This window comes from Opisthorchis viverrini (assembly GCF_000715545.1).
Source record: "Opisthorchis viverrini unplaced genomic scaffold opera_v5_266, whole genome shotgun sequence".
NCBI lineage: Eukaryota > Metazoa > Platyhelminthes > Trematoda > Opisthorchiida > Opisthorchiidae > Opisthorchis > Opisthorchis viverrini.
The window spans coordinates 222,007-247,820 of record NW_008751919.1 but is presented as its reverse complement, the minus strand read 5'-3'; the positions used below and the strand labels follow the sequence as shown (position 1 = coordinate 247,820).

Below are 25,814 nucleotides of genomic sequence, written 5' to 3'. Positions count from 1 at the left end.
TATATATATATATATGCAAGAAGCAGAGAGGAAATGCCCACGCACTGACGATATCTTCACAGGATGTGACGAAATGTTTACAGTCCAGCGGCCGATGAATAAGAACCAGCGATCAAAAAGCTCTCTCGGTCTACCCGTAATTGATGACGCTACCATATTATTGTGGTCAGGATAGACGGACGGACATCGGGTCTGTAGCCTAAAGAAAAGATAATAGGGCAGCTATGAAATCACTTGATACATAAGTCACAAGGTACAGTTGCTGCCTCTTCAAATGAACGAAAGCAGTCTTAAGCCACATATGTTAAGTGGGTACAACATAACATTTCAACTAAAAAGAACTGGGCCAGTTTTGATGCAGTTTGGATACCGAAAACCGGATATCGTAGGAAGAAAATTTGCGATCGAATCTGTGGAAGGATTTATAAACACCGAAATTTTACAAGCAGCAACAAGTCCCGTCCACTGACGCGTATCAGAACACAACACCTGTTGAGTTCCGTTTAAAGTCAGCTTGTGGTAAGTGGCATTTGATTAACTTGGTCGATGCTAGCTGGGGCAGCCAAACTGACCACTACTTGATTCATCTTGTAACCCTAGGCTTTACTGCAGGCCACCAAAGCTTTCACACACAAAAGAATGTTTTTTTTCAGTACCTTTCAGTATGTACCACATCTTTTGAACTATTCAAAGCACGTAATGCCTGTGGTTGCGCTTCACCCTAACCAGATCGAATACCAGTACGACCTTGTGATCCCGACAGAGAATTCAGGTGTTTGAGCGGCGAATGCGTAAGAGCTCAACGACGTTGTGACGGTCTAACTGACTGTCGCGATGGATCGGATGAGACTGCGTGTAGTAAGTCTTCTTCTTCGTGGTCGTCGTCCGTCCGTCCGTCCGTCCGTCCGTTCTTGTGCGTCTGTGTGCTTACTGCATGTACACCCAAGCGTGTGAGCAGAATAGGTGGATGCTGTGGTTGTGTTTGCATGACGGGCTGTGGTAGATTGCCAAATCTGTGTTGTCGAAAAACACTCAAAGCACGATGGTGAACTTTGCAGCGCTACAAATAAAGCAAAACGTTGGAGTCGCTCATCCGGATGAACTGTTTTGCATGTGCAAAAGGATGAGTGCCCACTCCGAAGGTCGGATATCTCCAAGAAGCGAACCGGATCCTCTTGTTCCTTTCACTAATGAGAATAGCCGTTTCAAATGATGCACCTGAAGTAATTGTGTTCTCACTAGCTTTCTAGAGAAATACTGACAGAAAGATTAGAATATTGACATTTCTGGAGATTCACTACAATCCCTTTCTTTCGTGTCCCAGTTTCTTGTCAATGTGTGCACGTGGCTCGTTTCCCGATTACTTAATTATTTCGCTTTCAGTGAGGCATGGATATAGACTACGTCCTGACGTGATGATCCTTGTAAACTATCTGCCGCTTTCCTCAATTGCCCCCCCCCCAAAAGAGAACATATCTAGCCAGAAAGGTTCACGCTAATTGTCTCCTCGTTTCTAGCTTGTGTAAAATGCTTCACAAGACTAAACCGATCTGTGTAATCAATGCATAGGTTCACGATCACGGCAATTGTATCCTCAAGTTGGACAGCAAGAACTCTCATCGTTCAGTGCGTAATTTCGTTCTGTTGAAGTACAATCAGACAGTGGATAATACAGACACCTCTGAGATTTGTAGCCCTGCTTACCAACCAGCAGGATTCATTTCCTAATCCGTCAGGAGTGTACCAAGTTCGAAATTTCAAAACTCACTATGGATCGACTCTTGAAAAAGCCGCTTTACGTTGACACTACAGCTGCACAAAACTGAAACCGAAAAAAGGCTATTGTGCATTAGAAAGCTGAGGTAAACCCCGAACAATAAACTAACTCTTTCGAATGATTCACTTTGTTTTATGCCAAGCTGTACGATGCGGTGCGGGAAAGTTCACTTGTGGTTCAGGCGAGTGTGTGAGTGCGACTCTCATATGCAACCGCCGTCGAGATTGTTCCGACGGGTCGGACGAAGAAGGATGCCGTAAGTCCTGGCACCACACGGACTAACACCAAGCATGTCACAGGTACTGTGCGCGCTTCTTCGTTTTGTTGCTTGCGAACATCTGCATGAGAAAGGTCGACTTCTGACACTTGAGTAGCATTAGACGGTGCCCTCTACATTATACAATCAAATTACTTCGCCCTAAGAAATTTTAACATTCCTTGTATGGTTAAATAGCACTTCGAAATCATCTCGGCCTCGTATTCATAGTGTACTTTCAGGCGTCCATTATTGCATGCGAACTACCAGCTTTTCAACAATCATCGTTTTCGGTGTACGCGAGGACTCTGCATAAGCAGGCCCCGTCACGCCAGACTGGATCGGCGCCTTCTGTCATTTTGGTGTAACTGATTTGCATTGCCTGATATACCACGCTGGGCATTTGAAATGCACTGACAAACTGGTTGCTCAACCTACGGTTCATGGTGTGGTGATTACATTACATCCTTGACTACAGAAAGAACTGATGAATGACTTTGCCAAACATTCATGCATCATCATCCACAAATTTAACTCTCACTGCCTGAACTACGTGTGCTTGGGGTTGTCGGTTGAAAGGCCGACTACACTGGTGTACAGAGAGCAGTATTATCAAACTAACATGGTGCGCTTCATTCCTCAGTTATGGGTCCAACAGGTCCCTGTCTTCAAAACCAGTTCCAGTGTGTAAGAACCGGTCAGTGCATTGACGCTCGAAAGCGTTGCGACGGTCATCCTGATTGCATAGACTTCTCCGACGAAAAAGATTGCGGTGAGTCATTTTGCATTTTAAATCTGCGAGTCCAGCATCCAAACTAATTTTTACGTAAAAATTTGTGAATGCGTCTGTGGATGAGGTCCTGTATCTCGAACCCGTTCTGGTAACTCTTTCTCAAGTAGTCCGGTCAGGTCAGTTTGGCTACGCCAACAAAACGGTTTTGGTGCAATATACTACTACTGCACCATCGTGTATTACTCATACGCAGGGTCCATTCTGGGCTAACCCACTTGAATACAATAATCTATTTGAAACTGTTCTTTCCCAGCTTGGTCAGCAGCTCTGGAGAGGTTTATACATGCTCCTTGAACACCCAGTGTACTGTGTGTAATCGTCTTGATAAGAGGTCAGCAGAAGACAGAGTGGGAAGCTTCTTTGACAGTGTTATGCAGTCTTTTGGGGCTTGAAATGTTTATTTGAGGTCATGGTCTACGGGGTGCACCAAGTCGATTCCAACCAATGGTTTCTTATCTGCTCACTTCGGGTTGTGGTACTCGGAAAAAACGTCCTACAGCTGGGTCGCCATCAAATTAGTTTTACTGGTTGAATGCAGCCAATGCTATTGGACAACGTCAACTTAACCAGCTGAGTACCGAATAAGATGGCAAAGTACGAAGATTTCGTCCGGTAAGTGAACCCGATCTCTCCCGGAAAGCTAAATAACTTGACACAGTGGTTTCCTCATTTGGATTCACCAGCAGTGGTGGTCTAAGAACCACGACCTTCCGGCTACTAGTTTGAATGCTCAACCGCTCGGCCAAGAGCGGCCTATCGGCCAATGTGATTAACGCGCATGAAGACAGGATATAGGGGAGCCACTCATCTTTCAACCACTTGTTGGCTAAGTTCTCGGGGAACGACTTCCTAATCGTCATGTGAAGCCTTCCTTCTTAGCTACTTATGGGTTGTTAGTAGTTTGAGATTTTGGAAATTCCAGTCTACGTTTTGTTCCGTAAGCGAAATTATAGCGAGGGAAAATCTGATCGCCACAAATCGCTTGATGCGATCTTAAACAGGATATAACGCCACAGATTGTGAGTTCGAGACTCAATGAATATTCGTGATGGCTTCAAACGAAGATGGAGGCAAATTCGTACGCAGGTGACAATATGTGCTGAGTTTCATTCAATTTGGGTTCAGCTACAACAGAAGGTAGGCGGATAGTTGAGGCATGCCGATCAGCTGATCAGCCCCAAGAGGTCGAAGGGTTTTTAGCAGCTTATGATTCGTGTGTTACGTATAAAGAACGAATATGCCTCATGAGGCATTCTGAAACGGTTTGTTTTCCCAAAATGTCTGTGGCTTTTCCAACAGGGTACAGAAAACGACTGTTTGTTCAATCTGAAATCCTTGAACTTGGTGTAACTCAAGAGCTGAGACACCCAAAAGGTCACGGCAAATGCCGAAATGAATTATATTCTACCGCAAGGTTTCGCGAGAAGCAGTTTGGCTTAAACAAACATTAGTCAACGTTCCACCGCTCTCTTCTTATCCACAGCAACGTCAAGCCCACTTAGTAATGGCACTTTACTCTGTATAAGGGGAAATGATCCGCTTGTTGAGCAAGTAGACGCGCATTAACAAACAAGGGGTTTGCGGATACTCTTGGGGGGTTACGTTGAGGATGTGCCCTACACAGTTTGCACTGTGTACAACGCACTCACAACGCATATGTGGATCGAACGCTTCGGACCGTAAGACGAAACAAGGCATTGTGGTTAGGGGATAATCAGAATAACATGTTTTTGTTCCCTTCTTCATACATTCCAGCGGAACGTCCATGCGGTCCCAATGAGTTCCGATGTACCGTGTCTGGTCAGTGTATTGACTCTCGAAAGCGCTGTGATGGTCGACCGGATTGTTCAGACAGGACCGATGAGTACGGTTGCCGTAAGTCACTTTTGAGTGCGAACTGAAAATGCCTTGAAACGTAGATACGATTGTAGATTGTTTCGCTTTCGAAATGGGACACGCCATTCACAAAACCACTTCGCGTATTCATTTGAGAACAACTTACAAAATAAATGCTGAAACCCCTCAAGAGGTGTCGCGCAGGATGAAAGTACTCAATGTTCCTTCCTTGGTGATCTGCTGTTGTGCGGAGGTCATTCCTTTCCGCATAACAGAGCTGGCTGCAACCTGTTAATAACACAGTAGTGCTATGTTAGAGCTAATTCAGTTTTAACTATTTCATGTCATCATTAAACTGATACAGTTCTTCACCTAACCACATGGCGAGTGTAATTGCTTTCTTTCATGGGTCCATTGACCCAACTCGGAATTCCGAGAATTGGTAACCCTTAGAAAGCTCTAAACTGATACAGTTCTTCACCTAACCACAGGGCGAGTGTAATTGCTTCCTTTCAGGGGTCCATTGACGCAACTCGGAATTCCGAGACTTGGTAACCTTTAGAAAGCTTAAAACACCAGCGTCAGAGTTTGATGCATTCACTTCTCGTTACTAGAATTCTATTTCTCCGGTACTTTTTGATGTGAACAGTGAAACCCTTGACTCACTACAAGTGCTGTTTCAGTCGAGCTCAATCAGACTCGATGAAGCCAATTGCACCTTACGAAACTTACAAGATCCATACGATTTGGAAACACAAGTAAATATCTGAAAATAATCTCCCAGGAAGGGACGAAATCTCACGTCGCATGACCTTTCCATTGTGAAAAGTCGTCGGTGAAACAGCCAGTCAGAAGCTGACCATATAATGAGAATAGCGTGACTGAAAGATGACTGACACCACGTGCGGACTGATCACACCACTGTCCAGCTGCTAATCGGAAGGTTACGAGTTCGTATCGCTTTAGAGATTCGTGAAGTATGCACTAATGATATTTCTCCCCAAGGGTGAAACGGCTGATAAGTGCCTTTCAAAATAGACAGACTTTAATTGAAATAAGACACCCAAGTATGAATACATTGTCTCAAAATTATTTGGAAAAGATTTAAATCACGCCCGGGAAATCACCTCTATTAGGTAATACATGGATAGTACCCAGATGATTAAACGACATGGGGTTATACAAGACCACAGAGCCGGCGAACGCTAACCCTAGCCAGACTGCTACCAGTCAGAAATACTGGAACTTTGGAGATTTATCTATAGATAGTCGTTGTACAATGTTTTCTACAGCCCAGCGAGGATCCTCATTCCAGACACCTTGTCCAAAACAAAGCGACACCCTATTTTATCGCTACTGTCAAGGTGTGCTGCATACTGGTATCTACCGACCCTCTGACGCACAAAAAATGTAGGGTTTATGATAGGCTACATCGTGAAACGCTTACGTCATCAGAGACAATCTGTCTCAATAGCAAAATCAACATACTCCGCTCTTATGTGAAAAGTAATCAACGCATCGCACAACGAGGAAGATGAATCTCAGTCACACTCCCCACAATATCAACAGTAGTTTACTTATTTAGGTTAAAGAGGCCTATTCCTGAAGGGCTCCTAGGGCTGTTTGTTTCCACTGAGTGAGGAGTGCAGTGCCGGAAAAAAAAACGACGCACTGGGTAGCATTTTCAGTCGAAGAATATTCTAAGCGAATCATTTGTTGTGTCGCCGTGCATGTGGCCTGGATGAGCTTGGAAACAGCCCAGATGCTTTCGAGTCATCTGCATGTGGATGGCTGCGTATAGGACCGGGCAGTGAGATGGTGATGGTGCTCTAATGCACGATGCGGCCGAACGGACCTGCTGCGTTCGACGCGCATGCTCTTTTCGTTTTCACTGATCAGCCTTGTGCGTGCGTCGTGCGTCGTGCATGCGTGCGGCATGCTCTTTTCGTTTTCACTGATCAGCCGTGTGCGTGCGTGCACGAAGGGCTGATTGGTAGCCTGCGTGATTCGAAGAATTATCTGGCCTATCTATCTATCTGTTATCTGGTTTATGAGTCCTCGTCATCACATGGCTGTACACATTTCTGACTGGGCACATCTTTGGTGCGTTCGGGTATGGCGGTTGAATGTGGTGTGCATCATTTCGTGTCGAATGATCTGATCACATTCTGGCCGTGGTACAATCGGAGTTGGCTCGGTTCGGTTCGGTTCGGGGTAACTATGTGCATGAGACTGGCTCATCAGGACTGCGATAGAGCCGACTCCTCCGATTTCTGCTTCCCTCATCTGCGTTTCGTCCAAATCTGATCCACTCGCCTTTGCTTGTTCATCGGACCGTTTGTACGAGGCGCTGATGGTTGATTTTCTTGTGGATGTTCAGTCAGTCAGCCATTCGGTTGTGCGGGGCTTCACTCACACCGAATGAATGTGTGGATGATGACTTTGATGGTTATGTTGCGCGTGCTTCTCCTGTATCCCGTTCCCCGTTCCCCGTTCACTGTGTTTTGTATCCTGTATCCTGTGTCCTGCCTCCTGTGTCCCAGAGTTGAGACCATGTGGTCCGCACGAGTTCCGTTGTGTGCAAACTGGTCAGTGCATCGACTCTCGGAAACGTTGTGACGGTCGACCAGATTGTCCCGATCGATCCGACGAGTTTGACTGTGGTGAGTTCTCGCGTTGATCAGTCAGTTGCACTCTTGTTGACTTCTCCGTGTGTTCGTTTCGTGGTCGGTGCATAGCTGAGTGTCCGAACGAGAATAAAGAATGTGGTGCAACTGGTGGGAAACTGGTCTGTTCTGGTGAAGTTTTGTGCTCACTGAGATTTTAAGGCTTGCTTCGTTCGGCTACCTGCAAATCACTTCATGGTTACAGATACCGTCGTTTACTTTCACGTCTTCTAATGAGCTTTTGTGCCAGATGCAGATAGTGGTCGAATGTGCGAAGCAATTGCTGTTATAATTTTTCTTTGAACGAATTCTACATCCTCCATCTTCCGCCGGCCCATCATGTGATACTCTGGGGCCATTCGCTCTTGAATCATCGTGTTCTGATCTGTGGTATGATTTCGTGCACAATCGCTTGTGCTCCTGATGATGATGTTCTCTGTCATCATATCAGCACCCTCATTGTTGACTCTGACACTTGACTGTCGTTTAACCATAAAGCACATCTACTTATATTTTAAGCCTTAGAGCAAAAGAAAGACACACAGTAGTCCTGGCCTATCGCAAGCATTCTGAGGTGCCTACATCTCCAAGAGCTCAGTCGGACTATGTGGGAGGAAACTGACTGTACAAACGTCCCAATGAATTCAGTCGACTGCCACTGCTTGCAATGTCTCCAGTTGAGCGCCTGAGGTCTCATGAGGATGCCATTCTAAAAAGGCGTACTGCACCAGCAATACCCAGACTCTTCGTAATCTCTCCCAAACACTTCTGCCAATTCGGAAGTTTTCTACTTCGTGATTCGTGCCAATCGGAAGGAGGAGCGGTGAACAAGATTCCTCGCAGAAGACGGTGTTTTGGCATACGTAGCAAACAGGCGAGCCACCACAGTCGCAGTTAATGTATATTTTCCGCGATTAAATCACCTGCTGCACAACCAAATACGCACTTCTAATTACCTCCTTACGGGTTCGTTGACGCCATGTGACACCAGGAACGCTACTTAATCGTCGGTGCTGAAAGGCCTATATACGCCTCACATTGTCTGCCCGCTGATATACACTTTGACACACACTTTGACAGCAACATCAGTGTTAGCACTGATACTTAACTGCCGTACTCACTTCGACACTCCTAACGCTGAGGGGATTCCGCGTTGCTAGTTCACCATGCTGTTTAAAGTCGGCAGTCCACATAGGAGGTAGCATTTGGCCAACTGATTTCTTGTTCGAAATATTGTTCCTCATGATTCCATTTTGCTGGATTTCAGAGAGTCATTTTGGTTCCTGACAGTGTCATTGCCCAGTCCCTTCTGCAGGCCGATCCTTGTTAGGTATTGCAATGTCTGTAGTGATTGCTTGTGAACGATAATCAGGTAGCCTACACGGTCTGGCGACGTCGCTGCCACTAGACTCGATTTCCAACAAGTTGGGCTGAATGTTTCAGTGTTGAGTGGTTGGATGGTTAGGAGAGACAAGAATGTGGGTTAGGAATTGTGGATCTCCTAAGTCACCCTGTCCAACCGGTGTGTATCACAACGCGCGTTACCCTCCCTTGTTGGCCTCTAAATTTGCCAGAGCCACGCTGTCGTCCCGGTCAGTTCGCCTGTTCGTCGGGCGAGTGCTTGGATGCGCGACTCGTGTGCAATGGTCGTGCGGATTGCTCGGATGGATCGGATGAGAGGAACTGCGGTAAGTATTCGTTGGGATTGGTGACCATGTGTTGCAGTGTTGTTGTGCTGCCGTGCAAATGGCTTGGTGAGCCTGGAAACAGCCGAGAGGGTTTCGAGTCATCTGCATGTGGATGGCTGCGTATAGGGTGGTGTTGATGTGTTGGCAGTGAGAACAATGATGGCATTCTGATGCACGATGCTGCCGAACTGGTCTGCTGCGTTCGATGCGCATGCGCCTTTCGTTTACGCTGACCAGTGGCGTGCGTGTGTGCGTGCGCGGGTGCGCACGAACGTGGGTACGTGCGAGCGTGCGTGCGTAGTGCGTGCGCGAGTGGATCATTGATCCCGTGTGTGATTCGAAGATTTATCTGGCTGGTTGCTTATGCGTCCTTGTCAGCGCATGGCTGTACAGAATAGTTCAGTGTGACTGGACACATCTGTGTTAGTTTCTAGTATGGCCGTCGAACGTGGTGTGCATTATTTCGTGTCGAATCATCTTATCTCATTTTAGCTGTGCTACAATCGGATTCACCTCTGTTCGGTTCGCCTCTTTGTGGTTCTTTGTGCATGAGATTGTCTGGACAGGACAGCGATAGAGCCAACTACTCCGATTTATGCTTCACTTATCTGGGTTTCGTTCATTCTAGTTCTGATCCACTCGTTTTTTGCTTATTCAACGGACCGTTTGTGCGAGGCGCTACTGGTTTCTTTTCTTTTCTCCGCTTAGTCAGTCAGCCGTTCGGTTGTGCGGTGCTTAACTGACACCGAGTGTTGATTATTTTGATGGTTATGATGCGTGTGCTTTTCCTGTTTCCCTTCTTCGTTCCCCGTTTCCTGTATTGTGTATCCCGCATCCCGTATGCTGTATCCTGTTTTCTGTCCCCGAAGTCCCAGAGGTGAGACTATGTGGTCCGCACGAGTTCCGTTGTGTGCAAACTGGTCAGTGCATCGACTCTCGAAAACGTTGTGACGGTCGACCAGATTGTCCTGATCGGTCCGACGAGTTTGACTGTGGTGAGTTCTCGCGTTGATCAGTCAGTTGCATTCTTGTTGACTTCTCCGTGTGTTCGTTTCGTGGTCGGTGCATAGCTGAGTGTCCGAACGAGAATAAAGAATGTGGTGCAACTAGTGGGAAACTGGTCTGTTCTGGTGAAGTTCTGTGCTCATTGAGATTTTAAGGCTTCCTTCGTTTGGCCACCTGCGAATAGTTTTGCATCTCTTCATGTTTGCGGATACCTTCGTTCATTCTCACGTTTTCTCATGAACTTTGCGTGTTAGATGCAAATGTGTGCTAAGGAGTTTTGGTGTACAGATTTCCCTGTGGCAGTCTGGATTGAACTGGCCTTCGTGGGACGACTTGATTAACGTTTTCTCATGAACTTTGCGTGTTAGATCCAGATGTGTCGTTAGGAATTGTCGAGTACTGCTTTGCCTGTGGTAATCTGGAATGAGCTGGTCCTCGTGGGATGACTTGATTGACACTATCTTATGGGAATAATTCTGCGTCCACAAGCGCATCGAGGAATTATTTTTTTGTTTGTACATATCTGATTGCATGTGTTTTGCTACCATAAACTCCTGGTGACTGCTCCGGACGTCTTTTCGCCAAAGTTGCTGGTACAAATCCAGGATGCGTGGCAGCATGAATTCTAACCTTAGACTATATGTTTTAAGTGTCGTTGCTTCACTCGATGGGCTAAAACTTGCGTTTATGATATCTTCGGTTGAGAAATGATTTCCGCGTCGTCGAGTACACGTGAACCGGGTTCAACTTTTCTATCTATCGCTGATTTACTCGTCCTGTGATATTCTGTGACCGTCTTCACGTTAAGTCTCTTGTCCTGATCTGTGGTGCGCTGTCGCTTGTGCTGTGGCCGGCACAGACGTACATGAGGCGCAGTCCCTGCGTGCACCAATCAGACGTGAAACTGCATCGGATAAACCGGAGGTTGTTGTTAGTTTCCATTCTGCAGTCACCATCTTATGCGGATTCCAGTATGGCTCATTGGTGAAAACGATTGGTTGGGTGGAACGGAATATCCAGTTCAGATGCGACACGGCAAGAGGGATGTTGTGTTTTCTCAGTTAGAACCGATGTTACGAATCATCCAATCTACCCGAATCTATGCAATGACGTTCTTCTAAATCAGCCTATAGCCCCATTCAGATTAGATTGACGGTGAGTGGAGTGGCATTGCACACCAATGGTATAGATCGATGTAGAAACCGACCCAACGACCAAGTTCCCGTACCGTTTTCGGATGCACCGATGGATCCGACGGTGTGTGTGAGGGTTACAAAAGCAACAATGATGTGAGAATTCTTCCAATTGTCGTGCAATCCTGCTGACATTGTTTTGGACAATTCTGTTCAGTGTGCCCGAACTAACCCCGAAACTTAATGCATTTGTCGAAGACAGCATGTTACGTGTGTAGCGAATATACCTCCTCTGGTAGTTTTTATTCGTTAAACGTGATTGTATGCACGATAAATTGGGCGACTGAATGGGCGGAAGCCTCTGTGGGTCCGTGTTGTAATGTGGGTGGCCGTCTATTGGTTAAGACTGCGCTGAGCCTACCAGCCTACGCGATGAGGAGAAGACAGAGAACTTGGGACACGGCTGTATTGTCAGGACAAAACATTCAGAGTTTCTGCGCAAATATACAGAATGACCAAATGGCCAAATATGGTCGTTCACTTGTTCGTTCTGTACAGCCAATGGTGGTGTTCCGCTCGTGAACACTTCTAGCCCCACTCTTCTGGTCTTATGTTACTAAGCCGTGTTTGGTGAGCTCCGCCAACTCACCTGCTTTCCGAACGTTTCGTACCGTTTCGTGACCTTGGGAATGCGTCATTCTCTTCACACGTACTTTTTCCATGTCTGGGGCGCCCTGACAGTCCGGATCTCGAAAACTGTGTCTTCAATTGGAACGATTGCAAGCGATGAGTTAGGCGCACTAAGCTACACCCAATTCCTCCACAGTCAACTGCGAATTTAGTAAGCAAGTTTACGGAAAGTGCCTTGTGTACTGAGCAAAGCTAGCTGCCGACCAACAATGAACCCAAATAGCCCACACAAATTCACCCGTGAGCGACGGGTTTGACGGCTGAATCGGACTGTTATTCGTTTGTGGATTAATATTTGTCCACCTGGAATAATCGCGTCGAGTGATTAGAACGGATGTTTGAATGAAGTATCGTGCTCCAGTTTCTGCTCATCGGATTCTGACAATGTACGAGTGAGTAACAAGCCCAGTTAGATACGAGTTGATTGACTAAATCAAGGTGTGCGTTATCTGAAGTTGGCTGTTTCAACCGCCGTAATCAGAACTTCTCGGTCGGTGTTCGGCTGTTTGTTGTCCCTCGTGGTTCGTTCAGGTTGAACGTATCATCTGGGGAAAAAAATCCCTGTGGATCGAGCCTTCAGGATTATGGATTCCGATAGCTACAGCTACCGCTTCAGTCAACGTCTGTGCTCTTCGCAGTGTTGGTACGTTTGGGCTCAAAGCGTGAGTTTCCACAGGTGATGTCTTCGGATACAGTATTCCTGGGGCAGGACACGCTAGACTGAGACTTATGTTTGGATAGTGTTCATATTGCTGGCCTGGGACAACTTGTCAACAGGGTGACTATGTCGGTGATTCGCTACGGCTGTGTTCGGTGACTCGATCGTGCAGCTGGCCACGATTCCAATGGTCATACCGCTGCGATGAGCTTCCATTGATTTATTTGTAATCTTATGCACGAAACAGCCGCCGGGTGTGGATTTAACGGTGGATGGATTCTCTTTACGTTGTTCTTGTTAGATATTGCAGTGTTGGAAGTGATTGCGTGCAAATGATAATGAGGTAGTCTGCACGGTCTGGCGACATCGCTGCCACTAGACTCGACTTCCAGCAAGCTGGCCTGAATTTTTCAGTGTGGGTTGGTTGGATGGTTAGGAGAGACAAGATTTTGGGTTAGGACTTGTGGATCTTCCGGGTCACCTTGCCAATCGGTGGGTATCACAACGCGCGTTACCCTCCCTTGTTGGCCTCTAAATTTGCCAGAGCCACGCTGTCGTCCCGGTCAGTTCGCCTGTTCGTCGGGCGAGTGCTTGGATGCGCGACTCGTGTGCAATGGTCGTGCGGATTGCTCGGATGGATCGGATGAGAGGAACTGCGGTAAGTATTCGTTGGGATTGGTGACTATGTGGTGCAGTGTGGTTGTGTCGCCGTGAATGTGGATGGCTTTTTACTGGACGCGGCAGTCAGAACGGCGACGTTATGGTGTTCTGGTGCACGGTGCTGCCGAACTGGCCTGCTGCGTTCGACGCGAATGCGCTTTTCGTTTTCGCTTATCAGCCGTGTGCATACATGTTTGCGTGCGTGCATGCATGCGTGCGCGAGTAGCTGATTGGTCGCCTGCGTGATTCGAAGAATCATCTGGCCAGTTGCTTATGAGTCCTCATCAGCGCATGGATGTACACATTTATGAGACCAAATCAGAGCAACTTGGGACATCTTTGGAGCGTTCGGGTTTGGCGGTTGAATGTGGTGTGCATCATTTCGTGTCGAATGATCTGGTCTCATTTTGGTTGTGGTGCAATCGGTGTCGGCTCGGCTCGGTTCGGTCCGGTTCGGCGTCGACTTGTGTGAATGAGGTTGGCTGATCAGGACTACGATAGACCTAACTCCTCCGATTTCTGCTTCCCTCATCTGCGTTTCCTCCATTCTAGTTCTGATCCACTCGTTTTTGCTTCTTTATCGAACCTTTTGTGCGACGCGCTGTTGGTTAATTTTCTTTAGGCTGCTCAGTCAGTCATCCGTTCGGTTGTATGTTGCTTCACTCACTCGGAATAGATGTGTCAATAATGATTTTGATGAGTAAGGCGCGTGTGCTTTTCCTGCTTCCCGTTCCCCGTGCCCTGTGTTCTGTATCTCGTATCCTGTATTCTGTTTTCTGTCCCCGAAGTCCCAGAGTTGAGACTATGTGGTCCGCACGAGTTCCGTTGTGTGCAAACTGGTCAGTGCATCGACTCTCGAAAACGTTGTGACGGTCGACCAGATTGTCCTGATCGGTCCGACGAGTTTGACTGTGGTGAGTTCTGGATTTTTGTGTGGCAGGGTTTTGTTTTCCTCCTTGTTTTTCGTTATTGATCTGGGGTATTGGTAATCTTTCTTTATTTTATTTTTTTGCCGTTCATTTGTTACTCTGATGGCGAACTGTTTGTGCTTTCTCCTTTGGTTATTTTCGTGCACTCACGTATTTTTTCCTGTTTGTTCTTAGTGTCTTTTCCCATTTTCCATCGTTCATGTTTTTTTTTACATTTTTCCTACAATACTGTCAACACTTCATAGCCCGGTTTGCCGAAATTCTTTTCTTCCTTCGTAACCGTTTTCCTTCCTTGTTTTCCGTGAACGAATCATTTGGATGTGTTTCTAACTAATTTTGTTGATTCCGATGTAATTTCCCTCAAATTTGTCGAATCTCTTTGTACTACCGAAAACCTAGGAGTAGCTAGGTGGATGAACGATTCTTATCGGATTAGTAAGTCTTCCATCTGACAACTCGTTGCCGGAGGAGCTAGACAACACACATGGCCACATGATTTGATTATGAGTGGCGCTGTAGCCTGTCTAAGCGCGACTTAAGAAAACTGCTGACAATGTGCTCGTGGCCTAACGGTCAGGTTTCAAAGTAATAATCAGGAGGTCGTTCGACAGCATAGCCTGTCTAAGCGCGACTTAAGAAAACTGCTGACAATGTGCTCGTGGCCTAACGGTCAGGTTTCAAAGTAATAATCAGGAGGTCGCGGGTTCGACAGCCCGTGAAGTTCCTTCAAACATGCACTGCTGATTTCTACCAGTTTTTCAGTGCTCCTTGGTTTTCCCGCGTGGATGGGCAAATTTTCGGTACCTAGCTCCCATTCATCGAGATATTGTCAGATTATCCAAGCCTGAACGAATGCTTTTAACATGTTTAATTTTGTTTCGAAGCCATAAACCTTCCAGTCAGTAGGGTCGGTCCTTCCTAACCACTGAGCTACCTCAAGTTTATTTTCACAACCAGTAATCCCGTGCTAGTCGTGCTTTGAAAACCACATCAAAATGGAGCGTTTTCATACTACTGAATAACGAATGGCCAAATCAGCGTACCCACCCAAACTATCCTTGGAATCTTAAAGGTTATGGTCATTAAGCGGAGTGTTGTGAGTGGCTTTCAAACTTCTGATTGGTCGATGCAATCGCCGCTATTTGACTGTGGGATACCGGAACCGATGTATGATTCAAAATATTCGTAAAGTGTCACTTGAGCTCGACGAGCCAGAGGCGGTCAAACAATGACTTGGCAGCGAGGTGTGAAAGCCATTATCAGCAAACTCAGCTGTGCTGGTCACTGCCGTCTTCCTGGATGGGGACCCCGAGACGGGCCACATCAATGGCTAGAGACATTATCAGACATGGCCAAGTCGCGCCCTCAATGGCGCTCGTACATCAAAGTTATTGCCTTCAATGCATAGCTGCTTTTCCAACCCCCCCCCGACAATGATGATGATGATGATGACTTGAGCTTGACTTGCCGCTATTGTTTACAGGACGTGAGGCGAAATCCCCGACATATGTTGAATTTATCCGGTGACCAACTGTTCAACTTTGATTTCGTTTGGCAAAAAACTGTTCCAGGTTGCCTTTCGCGAGACAGATCGATACAGTTATGATTTCTTGATGAAAATTTCGAGGTTTTCGTGAACGCTTTGCATCACTTTTTGTTTCCGTCATTTGTAGAACACCATCGTTCATTTTATGAGACGACTTTTGTTCCCTTATTCGATTGCTTCTGTCTGAAACCCCTTGGGCTATGCATTCTACTCACACTTTGTTGTTTTCCCCACTTCCATAGCATATGGTCCCATACTCATTCCTGAACGACCTATTGTTCGACCTTATGAGAGTATTCAACTCGAATGTCGGTCGACCCGCCCTGGAGTTAGTGTTCGAATGACACTGGCGAACGGGACAGACGTAGAGCTGTTACCACGATTCACGGTTAGGAAGCCAAGTCCCGATGTTATTTTAGCCACACTGACTGCGGTGACTGAAAAGGATCGAAATCTGACAATCAGGTAGGTGTCCTCTTGATCACCGTTCAAGCTTACTAGAGGTAGGCGAATAGCCTATCGTGCACATGAAGCATGCCAATTTTTAGACACTAGCACAAAGCACATTGTTTTTCTAGCCTGCTAAATGCTGAGCGGTTGACGGAAGTTCACTCAGAAGAATGAACCCCGAGAAAATACTACTTTTGATTGGTTCCTTGAGATGGTCTTTCTAGAGAGTGGGTTTATGTTACATCTGACTGTTTCCTGAGATGAAAATCTAGTCTGAAAATCTAGTCTCGGAACTTCTTCTCTGTGGTAGCTGCTTCGGTGTGTTAGGCCGTTTGCGCGTGTGCGTGTCCGTCCCTCGCTCCAACATCGATCTGGCGTGTGATTGAGTGGCTGATTGGGTGCGTGTCCAATTGATTTGCTCGCGTGACTGGGTTGTGTGTTGACTGGACACGTGACTCAGTTGTTTGCTGGCCCGCCTCGAAAGTGAACCAAGTTGGGCGCGTTTACACAACACACCCGCGTCATTACTTACGTGTTTTTCTGACTCACTGTCCCCAATTCAGCAGGGCTGATCAATAGGTGGTCTATTCTATGAACGAATGTCTCGCCGTTTGGATAGCTGTAAAAACTACGGCAGCGTGGCATCGGCGTTGAACGCCGAAGTCATGCTGTCGATGAGGAAGATGGTGAATACTTGTGAGTGTAGGCAGCGTTTGTTCGAAACGCCCTAAGGATGCCCTTCTACAAGGACATCTACATAAGACACTTGCGGCCCCCGAACAGCAGATCTTTGAAGTGGTGCGCCAGATGAAAAAAACGTCCGGATAAACCCGCAGACATTTTGCCACAACCGCCTCGTGTAATTCTAGTGAGTGACTGGCCAATTCATGAACTCCCCCTTTGTACAGCTAATATAAGGTACAACCCTCCAGATGGGGGTCGTCTTACATGTTGAAATCCTGAGGTGTCTACCTACACGAGACAACTCCTAGGCATATAAGCCATCCAGCACGCCTATGTTTAGTCCGTAGAATGATAAAATCTCTCTGAAGTTGTGTGTTGAAGGAACGTTTGATGCAGCCCATACACACTGAAATAATGCGGCTCTTTTGGCTAAGCTTTTTTGCGATCCAAAGAGGTCCTTGATATAATATCCAGTCAAACACTAGTTCATGGATTAGTTAGGTAGTAGTCCTTCCTTTAGGATCGATGACTGGTTTACTGAAAAATTTGTCAGTTCACAGTGATCAGGTTACTCCGACACGTGAACAACCTGAAAACGGTGCCTTTCTATGGACCTCGTCGACTGGAGAATATGTTACACACAGGTGTCTTTCAGTTAGAATGGTGTTCCCGAGAAGGGCGAAACCGATGGTTGATTTTCGAGGACTTAAGTTTAGAGAAATTATTTTTGACAAAACAAACCAATTAACCCAGGTAAAACCATGAAATCTGTGATGCGGCACAGTTCGAAGGACACAGTAACGTAACGAAATTGGTGTCAGTCGTCAGGGCGACCATTTCTGATAAGGAGCTCTTTTAACATCCAGTAAAGCGACAACGACGAGGTCTTCTTGATCTGCTTGTGCTGACCACCAGTTCCATATATTGCAACACAAAACTCATCGTGTCTTCATTGAAATGGTGTGGCAGTACACATTCCCCAGGTTTTATTCTCTTTTAATGTACTGGGCTTCACTCGTCGGCAGGTGCACTTATTCAACTGGTGAGAGTTCACAAACACAGATCAACGTCACTTCGCCATGCTCGCGATACGAGAGAATGTGCCGATCCGGTCAGTGTCTACCTGAAAACTTGTTCTGCGACGGTCGCCCAGACTGCCCTGATGGTTCCGATGAAGTGTATCCGCAATGTGGTGAGTTTTCGTTAGCTGTAAGTATGCCAATCTTTGTCCCATCGTGAAAGCCACGAAATTCATTGGACAATGTAGACATGTACAGCAGATCTGGCCGTCGGCCGTTCTCCACAAATATGTTGCTCACCAAACTCTCGAATTGGTCTCTTTTAATTTTGACAATTGCATTTCGCTAAAAGCTCTCACTTTACAAATAATCTCTTTTGAGTAATGGCTTAGTGTGTTAGCATGGAAACGACGGGTTATCAGAATAAAACACCTTTGTTAGTAGTGTAGCGAAATTTGAGAATTTTCAGTTGAGACTTCATCTTGTAAGTAAAACCAGTCCATAGTGAAAAGCCGATAAGCCCCATATAGTTGTTTCACTCTTATTGGGAATCAATATTATCTCATGAGACTTCAGCAAGTTTCGGACCTGCAACCTCCTGGCTAGTAGTCTGAAGATTTGGCCGTTCGGTTACGAGCAGATAATCATCAGCAAGCTTAACTGGCACGTAGACAGGACACAGCGTCACTCATCTTCCAATTACGAGAGCCAAAGCACGTGATCACTGACTCCTGGAGTGATTGATGACTCCTCAGGCGAAAGTTTCACTCGTCTTGTGAAATCATTATTCCTCTGAACTACTTCGACCGTTGTAACGGCTTTGATATGATCGTCTTCTTGGAAAGATTTCAACTGTACCACTCACACCATCCTATTCGCCATCGCAAAGATGCCTGTAGATGGTGAAACTCCGTAATCGAACGGGCGACTCGGACGATACTTCTTTTTTGCAAAACAGTAAACTGCAACTCTGAACACTAAAATTTCGCCATTACCAGCTTACTAGACCGTAACCATTGGTAGAACCACGATTTTATCCAACCTTTGTTCGTAATTCCAGTATTTCACGCATTCCTATCTCCCGGTGCTCTTTAGACCAGTTGTTCTCACGTGCAGTTGTGTAGTTGCCTATGTAGTGTCAAATCCACGGTGTTTTGTTTTTCTGTTTCACGGGAATAAATCTCCGGTAGCTGATTTGGCAGTTGGGAAGACGGAAGCGGATATCTTCAGTTTTACCGTGACTGTCTTCTAAGAATCAACAGGAAAATAACGTCAGCAACCTAATCTCTTCAGTTATTGTTTTTTCTCACACAAATCAAGTGTTTTACGAATTCGAATTTGCCACGGCAACCTACGGAACAGAGGAATCACCTCAGGTTTGGAATACCGGTTTGGACTACTCGTTCGGCCGCGAGAGTTCGACAGCCCGTCACACAGATGTCCTCGTATGACAGTTTAGAAATGAAGCCATGAAACATACCGTTTAAAAAATTCTAACTATACAAGCACAAATATAAATAGCCCTTTAAAATCCAATACAAGACAAAGTAACACAACCGTTATACATTGCAGAAAAGGTGAGAAAATAAAATAAAATAAAATAATAGAAATAAAATAATAAGTTACTGTGGGCACAAGAACAGACACAATGCCGTCAACGGACCTTCGAAATGGGGACAGGCATATCCACATAAAAAGGTACTTGACGAAAGGCTGTGAAGAGTATCAAACGCTGGCGAAATACGCTCATCTGCAAACAATTTGAGTTTTGCGGAAGACTCACCTGGAACCCAGCTGAATCTGTCGTTTATGTTGTGGGATCCAGGTCTCCCACGAAACCAAATTTGTTCGCAGATCAGCATATTTAGCTAATTTCGTGTAATTTGTGTTGAAGTAAAACATAAGGTTGACGAAAACTCAGGGACCGTGCCTACATGATGAGTCCCAAGAAGGGAGAAAGCGGTCGTGGGCTGTCGACGGATTTTCAGCAACCTTATGAGTAGTACATTACGAAGCTATACATGTATCGTGATATCTCAAATATCGTAGCGACTGAAACATGAGGCGGCCTGTTGCAGCACATTCAGTTGCCTGAAATCATCACGAACGAGAGATTCAGCTGGGTTTCAGGTGGATCTCTAAGCAACCTTATGAGTAGTACATTACAGAGATTGTAAAGTGTTTGTCGAAGTGAATTCCCGGAGGCCTAGAAGAAGTAGGGAATTAGTGCTGGACAAATGTTGTAGTTTCGCCCATGCAGGAAAACTGATTTCCGGCTGGCGTGTGAACGAGCCAACAGTAGGACAGGACATCATATAAGTGAGGGTTAATCACGCCGCCTAATGGTTGAATGTTCGAACATTGGTCTGGAGGTCATGGGTTCATGAACTGCACATTGTTGATGATCCCCAACAAGGATAAACCAGCTGTACAATGCTTATCGGCTCTCCAGCATAGATCAGCTTCACAGACAGGACGAAGTTTACTCTGACAATATTTTTTGTCAAATGAACGTATGACGTGTATAGAAACAGTCTTGGTCGATATATTTTGGCAGAGGCAAACCAATCATAGCAGGATTGGAATCCCTTATCATTTTAAACGGCGAACTGGCGTATGGGGCGCAGAATCCTTGGTCTTCACTCCATTGAGGGCGGTCTCTATGGACAAACGTACTTAAACTCATTCAAGAAAGCCGAACACGGTTGTTGAACATATTGCTTCGAAAAATGTAGAGTTCCAGCAGAGGAAAGTAAGGGAATACCTGGTCGACTTCCTGCCGCACGTGTGTGATTAGTTTACTGCTGGAATGAACTTGTGAGCAGCATTGAAGCTGGAGAGGCATGAGCGTAATAGAAGACAGCCCACGTAAAAATAAGATGAACAATGTATTACAAGGGAGTGTACGGATGAGAGGAAAAAGCGCGCAACTTATGTGGATTCCATCCATCTTCTGAATTAAGCAAAATGAAGTATCATCGTCGAGGTGAGTCTTCGTAACGCAAAGGACAGCTGACCAAGTTAAACTAGGGACTCAAGCCATGTAATAACGGNAAGCGACGGAATCTCGACTGAGTTTCTGGGTTTTTCTTAGTAGTTTTCAGCTGGATGTGGCCGCAAGATGCGACCGCGAGAGTCGTCCCTTCCGAGGAGGTGCGACAACACAAAGTCATGATAGAAGAAGTCAGAACAGACCCAATCGATCGTGAATGAGCATGTATGCGTAAATAGGTCAGTGCCACACACACACACACACTGTTGCATAACAGTGTCGGACGGGATGGCCTTCGTGGCAAAGTGCGGCTACCGAGGAGCAGAGACGGAATAGGCAGATGAATGGCGGAATTAGCATGATTCGATAGCACTCCTAAATCTATCAAACGTCACATGGGCTTGATTCATGGTCTCGCTCCTAGGAATCCTAGACAGGTGAAACATTGCGATCGTGTGACGCAAGGGAGTAACAGCAACCGTGAAGTCTATCACTGCCACCTTTGAAAGTCACAAGTGAAGTGGTTAGCGTGATTCAAGGGCAACATTATCGGAGTTTCGACCGGGCCTTTTCGCTGATGTTCGCTCACGTCGTCCTTCATACCTTAATAGGAACAGAAGAATGGGCAACTTCTCTCATTGTCTCGCCAGCATGTGCCATAGTACAACCACTTTCGTACGGTAACTATTCAAGTGACTGTTTGTCAGAATACCCTCAGCTAACTCATGAAAGGTCCATTAAAACTGTTTCATCTGTGACAACAGCTCCGTCAGCACTTTGCTGCACGAATCCTGAATCTGAGTGGTACTCACACAAACATCCGTTGCACCCACCACTTAATGTATTATCGATCAGATCGAAACGCGTCTTGTCTTAGGACTAGAATGAATGCTAGGAACGAAAGGCCAAATGGCATAAAACCTTTGCGCAGTGATAACTTTTGAAGAAACTTGTTTCTAGAGAAAGAACGGATAAAAAAGAGGCAAAGAAGGTAAACAGGGTTCTGTTCAGAACGAGGTTTTGCTTACCCCAAATAATCGTGGCTCTCTTCAGTTAAAAGTATGCTCACACGTAAAATAGCACGATAATTCGGTTGAATCCATAATTCCTTCATCCTGGAATCAGAATGTTCGGCCGTAAGCATGACATCTTCCGACCAGCTTTTTAACCTGGCAAATAAGCCGCTCCGTCGGCTTTCGTTCTTCGGGTCAAAGTCTGTGTAAGTGACCCCTCATTGAGAACGGAAGTTTGCGTTTGACAAACGATTCCATCCAACTGGAGTAAAAGAGTAGCTCTCGTCGGACAGTTTTTGCTAACTCATGTTGCTGGTGAGGTTACGAACCTATCTTACATCTTGTTGGTTGATCAGGTGGCCGTTGGTCTGTACACCGATCTTGGCAATTAGTTTGCAAATAGCTTGTCACCAGTCGAGGTGACGTCATCAGTGTGTGGTTTGGTTGTTTGAGTTGTTGTTTTCAAAGGCTTGCTGGTATCCATTGTGGTGATTGGCTAACGGGAACGCGTTATGCTCGAAATCACGTTAGTCCGCTTCAAGTTGTGTTGCGTTGTGGTCTGTATCCCTTGAATTCGATTTGTTCGTTGCGTAGTTTCGACACCTCGCCCTATCCCGAACAAAATGTTTTGCCCCACGCCACAGACCATACTTTTCATATGGTCCCGGTTTTGGGGCATTTCAGGCGTGTTAGCCACAGGGATTCGAAACTCGGACTGTGAAATAGTGAGTAAACCTCCTCATACTACTTATATCTAGAGATTTTCGGTCCGACGGAAGCGTGTAGACATTACAGATTACGGTCCACTGCACAATTGAACGCTGGAAATAGACTCACGTGTACACCATCTAATCCGATTACTTCTCCACATCTAGATGCATATTTCCTGGCGTCGGTAACCGTTCGGCCTTCGTCAGTGTCCACAGTCCTTGTCCTCGAGGCCAGTACCAGTGCTTGAGTGGTCAGTGTTTGGAGGCAAGCAAATTTTGCGATGGCATACCACATTGTGCTGACGGCTCTGATGAAACTGAACGATACTGTGGTAAGTCTAACCGAAGTGCCGTTCGTTTAGCCCATTTGGTTCTTTTTGTTCGCTCTGTTATGCCTCACGAAACCTCACGGTGGGTAACCCAGTCTGTTGGCAATACCTCTGTAATCGGATGCTAGAGCGCTACCATAAGGTTTTTTGTCACGAGCCGCGTCATAGTTCTCACCGGGAACAACTATGTGGCATCCACTGAAATCATCGTCCTATCCGTTATTTCAGAAAAAAATTGCAAGGCTTTTTACAAGCACTACCGGCTTTGCTGGTCAGTGACACATTACAGCCTGTGACTGGCAAGTCTCTCACTGGCCTACCAAAGCAACTTTGGACAGCACGTGACTGGGTTGATCTACTTTTCAATAATTTGTTTCACACTTGTTCTATACCCCAGGCCGATTGGTAACAATCGATAAGGGAAACCTAGGACGAGAACAAAATGTTGAATAGCCTTGTGGGAAGTTCTCATTTACAGTGTCGGGACATTCAGTACACTCTTAAAGGTTACCAATCACACAGATAATAGGAAAACGAGACCAAGTGACAGTATGTAGACTGATTTGAGGCTTTCACGTGGTTAGAGCTAACCCAGCAAGATTCATGAGCACTAAGCGTGGCCTTGAGAGATTGTAATTTACTATACTGGTCACAGTTGCCGGGCATTTCAAAGACAAAGCAAATACACATTGTTTTAATCTTGCCCTGTCAATGATACTTGTTTCCTTTGCCATAAAAATTTCCATCCGTGCAGGCTTTCTGGACCTCCCTTTGTTCATTTCCCGTGCCTCAATTTGATATTATCACAACAGGAAGGGTCTTGAGAGTTTCCGCATTTGTGTGTAGAACCAGCTTTGTTAATTTGTTGAGTGACCTCCAGGTACAGATCAAGTGGCTGTTGATCTGTTCGCCAAGCGTGGTAACAAGCAGCCACCTGATCTACGACCAATTAAGGCACCCAAGCCACCAATATTTTGACATATCGCCGTTCTCTTGGTACAAATTGACCCTTCTTGTCGCTACGATGAGAAAGTGAGGCCCGAATATGATTCTAGTTCAGAATAACTTTAAAAAAACAAGAGAATTCAGTAGCTTTGGTGTTCTTAGTAGTGATAGAGGATAGTTAGAAGCATGATCCCCAGGAAGCACTCTATACGGCACCGGACAAAAATTCACAGCATGAAAAACGATTGCCCTTGTCCTGTACGATGATTTGGACCAAAGTGCATTACACTTCCCAGCTGGGATATTCATGTTTCTGCGAATCCTACGTCCACTATGTCCGGACACGTGGTTGATGCAACCGATATGGTTGGTTCACATCGCTTCGCTGCATTACGCACCAGCTACAGTCATTAATTTAGTGCTTCCTCGATCTTGAAAACGGGTGAATACAGCAGTCGTTCCTGGATTTGGAAGACCAGACATACGCTAACGCTCTCGCAGCTGCTGAATGATACGAACCTACTACAATGCAAGCTATCGATAAAAGCGAAATACACGAACTAAGTTGAATCACCAGGGACGCAGCATTCTTTGACAACTCGGGTGCGGAGTCCATCCCAACCAAAGCACTTCTCTTGTACCAACCCTGGTCTTAATAACTCCCCGTTTGACAAGACCTATTGCTAATAGACAAATGCATCTACTAAGTCTACTGAATCCAATATCAGTAGTGTTTCTTAAAGAAAATATATCTCAAATATCCTACCAGATGAAAAACGAGGAAGCCCTGGAGCAGCACGTTCAGTCGAAGACGAATATCGTACAATAGAGATTCAGCTGAACCAACCGTTAAAACCAAATTGGTGTTCAAGAGAGACTATTTGCCGAATTCCATGCAATTCGGGTTCAAGAAGGTTAACGGAAACCCGGTAACTGCACCTGTCCACCGAGTCGCGAGGAAAGTGACTCGTCAACTCGATTGTTAAAGAATATTCAGCAAACTGACGAGTAATGTCCTTTCATTGAAGCTTATGTTATTCTGTAACTCGGTGGTCTCGGAACACTACCGCCTTTGTCCCTACCACAAAGGACCGTATGCCCATGACCATTGAAAATTTGAGTGCTGATCCACTTACTGAGCGTAGAAATCGGCTTACCAACGTTTCGCCACCAGTCAAGGCAAAATGACCACTGTCCACTTGTAACTGGTGAAGAAACATGTGTAAACGAAGAAAGACATTCGAGTCCTCAATGACAAACTGTGAATGCATCGGTATTCCGACCCATTTTTTCCGAGATCCTGTGGTTGGGAGCCGTCCGTTACACACTATGGTGTTTGTTTCCTTGTCTGTTTGTCCGTATGCAGACTCGTCTAAATTACGACGTTTAGCAACGATTTATTGATTAAGAACACCCTGGTTTCTACCATGGACTTTGAACGAAATTTACTTGGGTAACGAAAGTCAAATTAGCCGAGAAATTCCGTCCGAATGTGGGATTGCAGATGAGTTGTATCTCGGGCTAATTACTCCGGTGTTGATACCATGAAAAGGATGGTAGTCTAGTAAACATGAAATTACAGTGTCAGGTGGAATCCCGCACTGCTCACAATTAGGCCTAACCCGCATGCGATTGGCCGGAAGATCGTGTCACTTGCTTATCCAGCATCAAAGCAAGCTATGGTTGGCTGTAAGTGATGTCCCAACAGCCAATCGATATTCACTACCCATCACTTGCTGCTTGCCAATGCCGCGCCCAGAAGGCATCGGAATGTTGTCGTCTCATATCGTTTAAAGAAGACGAGCCTCAACATAATTCTGAATGTCTCATCCGCTTTGTGCACCAGTGATAGTTCTTTCGCCAAAACACCAGCTTGGACGGTCCAGACTGAGAAATCAGCTAGGTATTACTGCTATTCCATACACAAAAAACGTACCGTGGATAGACCCGAGTGGGAACGCTTGGGAACCATCAGAACAGTTCTGCATGAATTAAGTTCTCTCTCTATGCATTTTTGAGCTACACTCTTTTAGCA

General features: G+C 45.9%; 3 protein-coding genes across 3 annotated transcripts in view; 1 reads left to right on the top strand and 2 right to left on the bottom strand.

The window, feature by feature from the left end:
- T265_09209 (hypothetical protein) overlaps window positions 1–8,572 on the bottom strand; it is a gene marked incomplete at both ends in the record, with an annotated part of 15,956 nt that extends 7,384 nt beyond the window's left edge. The window contains 2 exons of the mRNA XM_009175222.1: window positions 828–1,060; window positions 8,450–8,572. Of these exons, the coding sequence (XP_009173486.1) occupies window positions 828–1,060; window positions 8,450–8,572 (356 nt within the window). The remainder of the gene's footprint in view (window positions 1–827; window positions 1,061–8,449) is intronic.
- T265_09208 (hypothetical protein) overlaps window positions 1–25,814 on the top strand; it is a gene marked incomplete at both ends in the record, with an annotated part of 125,305 nt that overhangs the window by 79,936 nt on the left and 19,555 nt on the right. The window contains 10 exons of the mRNA XM_009175221.1: window positions 1,920–2,033; window positions 2,677–2,805; window positions 4,582–4,701; window positions 7,206–7,325; window positions 8,903–9,016; window positions 9,886–10,011; window positions 13,047–13,160; window positions 13,951–14,076; window positions 15,880–16,102; window positions 22,671–22,837. Of these exons, the coding sequence (XP_009173485.1) occupies window positions 1,920–2,033; window positions 2,677–2,805; window positions 4,582–4,701; window positions 7,206–7,325; window positions 8,903–9,016; window positions 9,886–10,011; window positions 13,047–13,160; window positions 13,951–14,076; window positions 15,880–16,102; window positions 22,671–22,837 (1,353 nt within the window). The remainder of the gene's footprint in view (window positions 1–1,919; window positions 2,034–2,676; window positions 2,806–4,581; window positions 4,702–7,205; window positions 7,326–8,902; window positions 9,017–9,885; window positions 10,012–13,046; window positions 13,161–13,950; window positions 14,077–15,879; window positions 16,103–22,670; window positions 22,838–25,814) is intronic.
- On the bottom strand, window positions 13,434–13,709 carry T265_09207 (hypothetical protein; the record flags this gene model as incomplete). Its single annotated transcript, XM_009175220.1, has 1 exon — window positions 13,434–13,709. The coding sequence occupies one exon, from the start codon at window positions 13,707–13,709 to the stop codon at window positions 13,434–13,436; it is 276 nt and encodes a 91-aa protein (XP_009173484.1).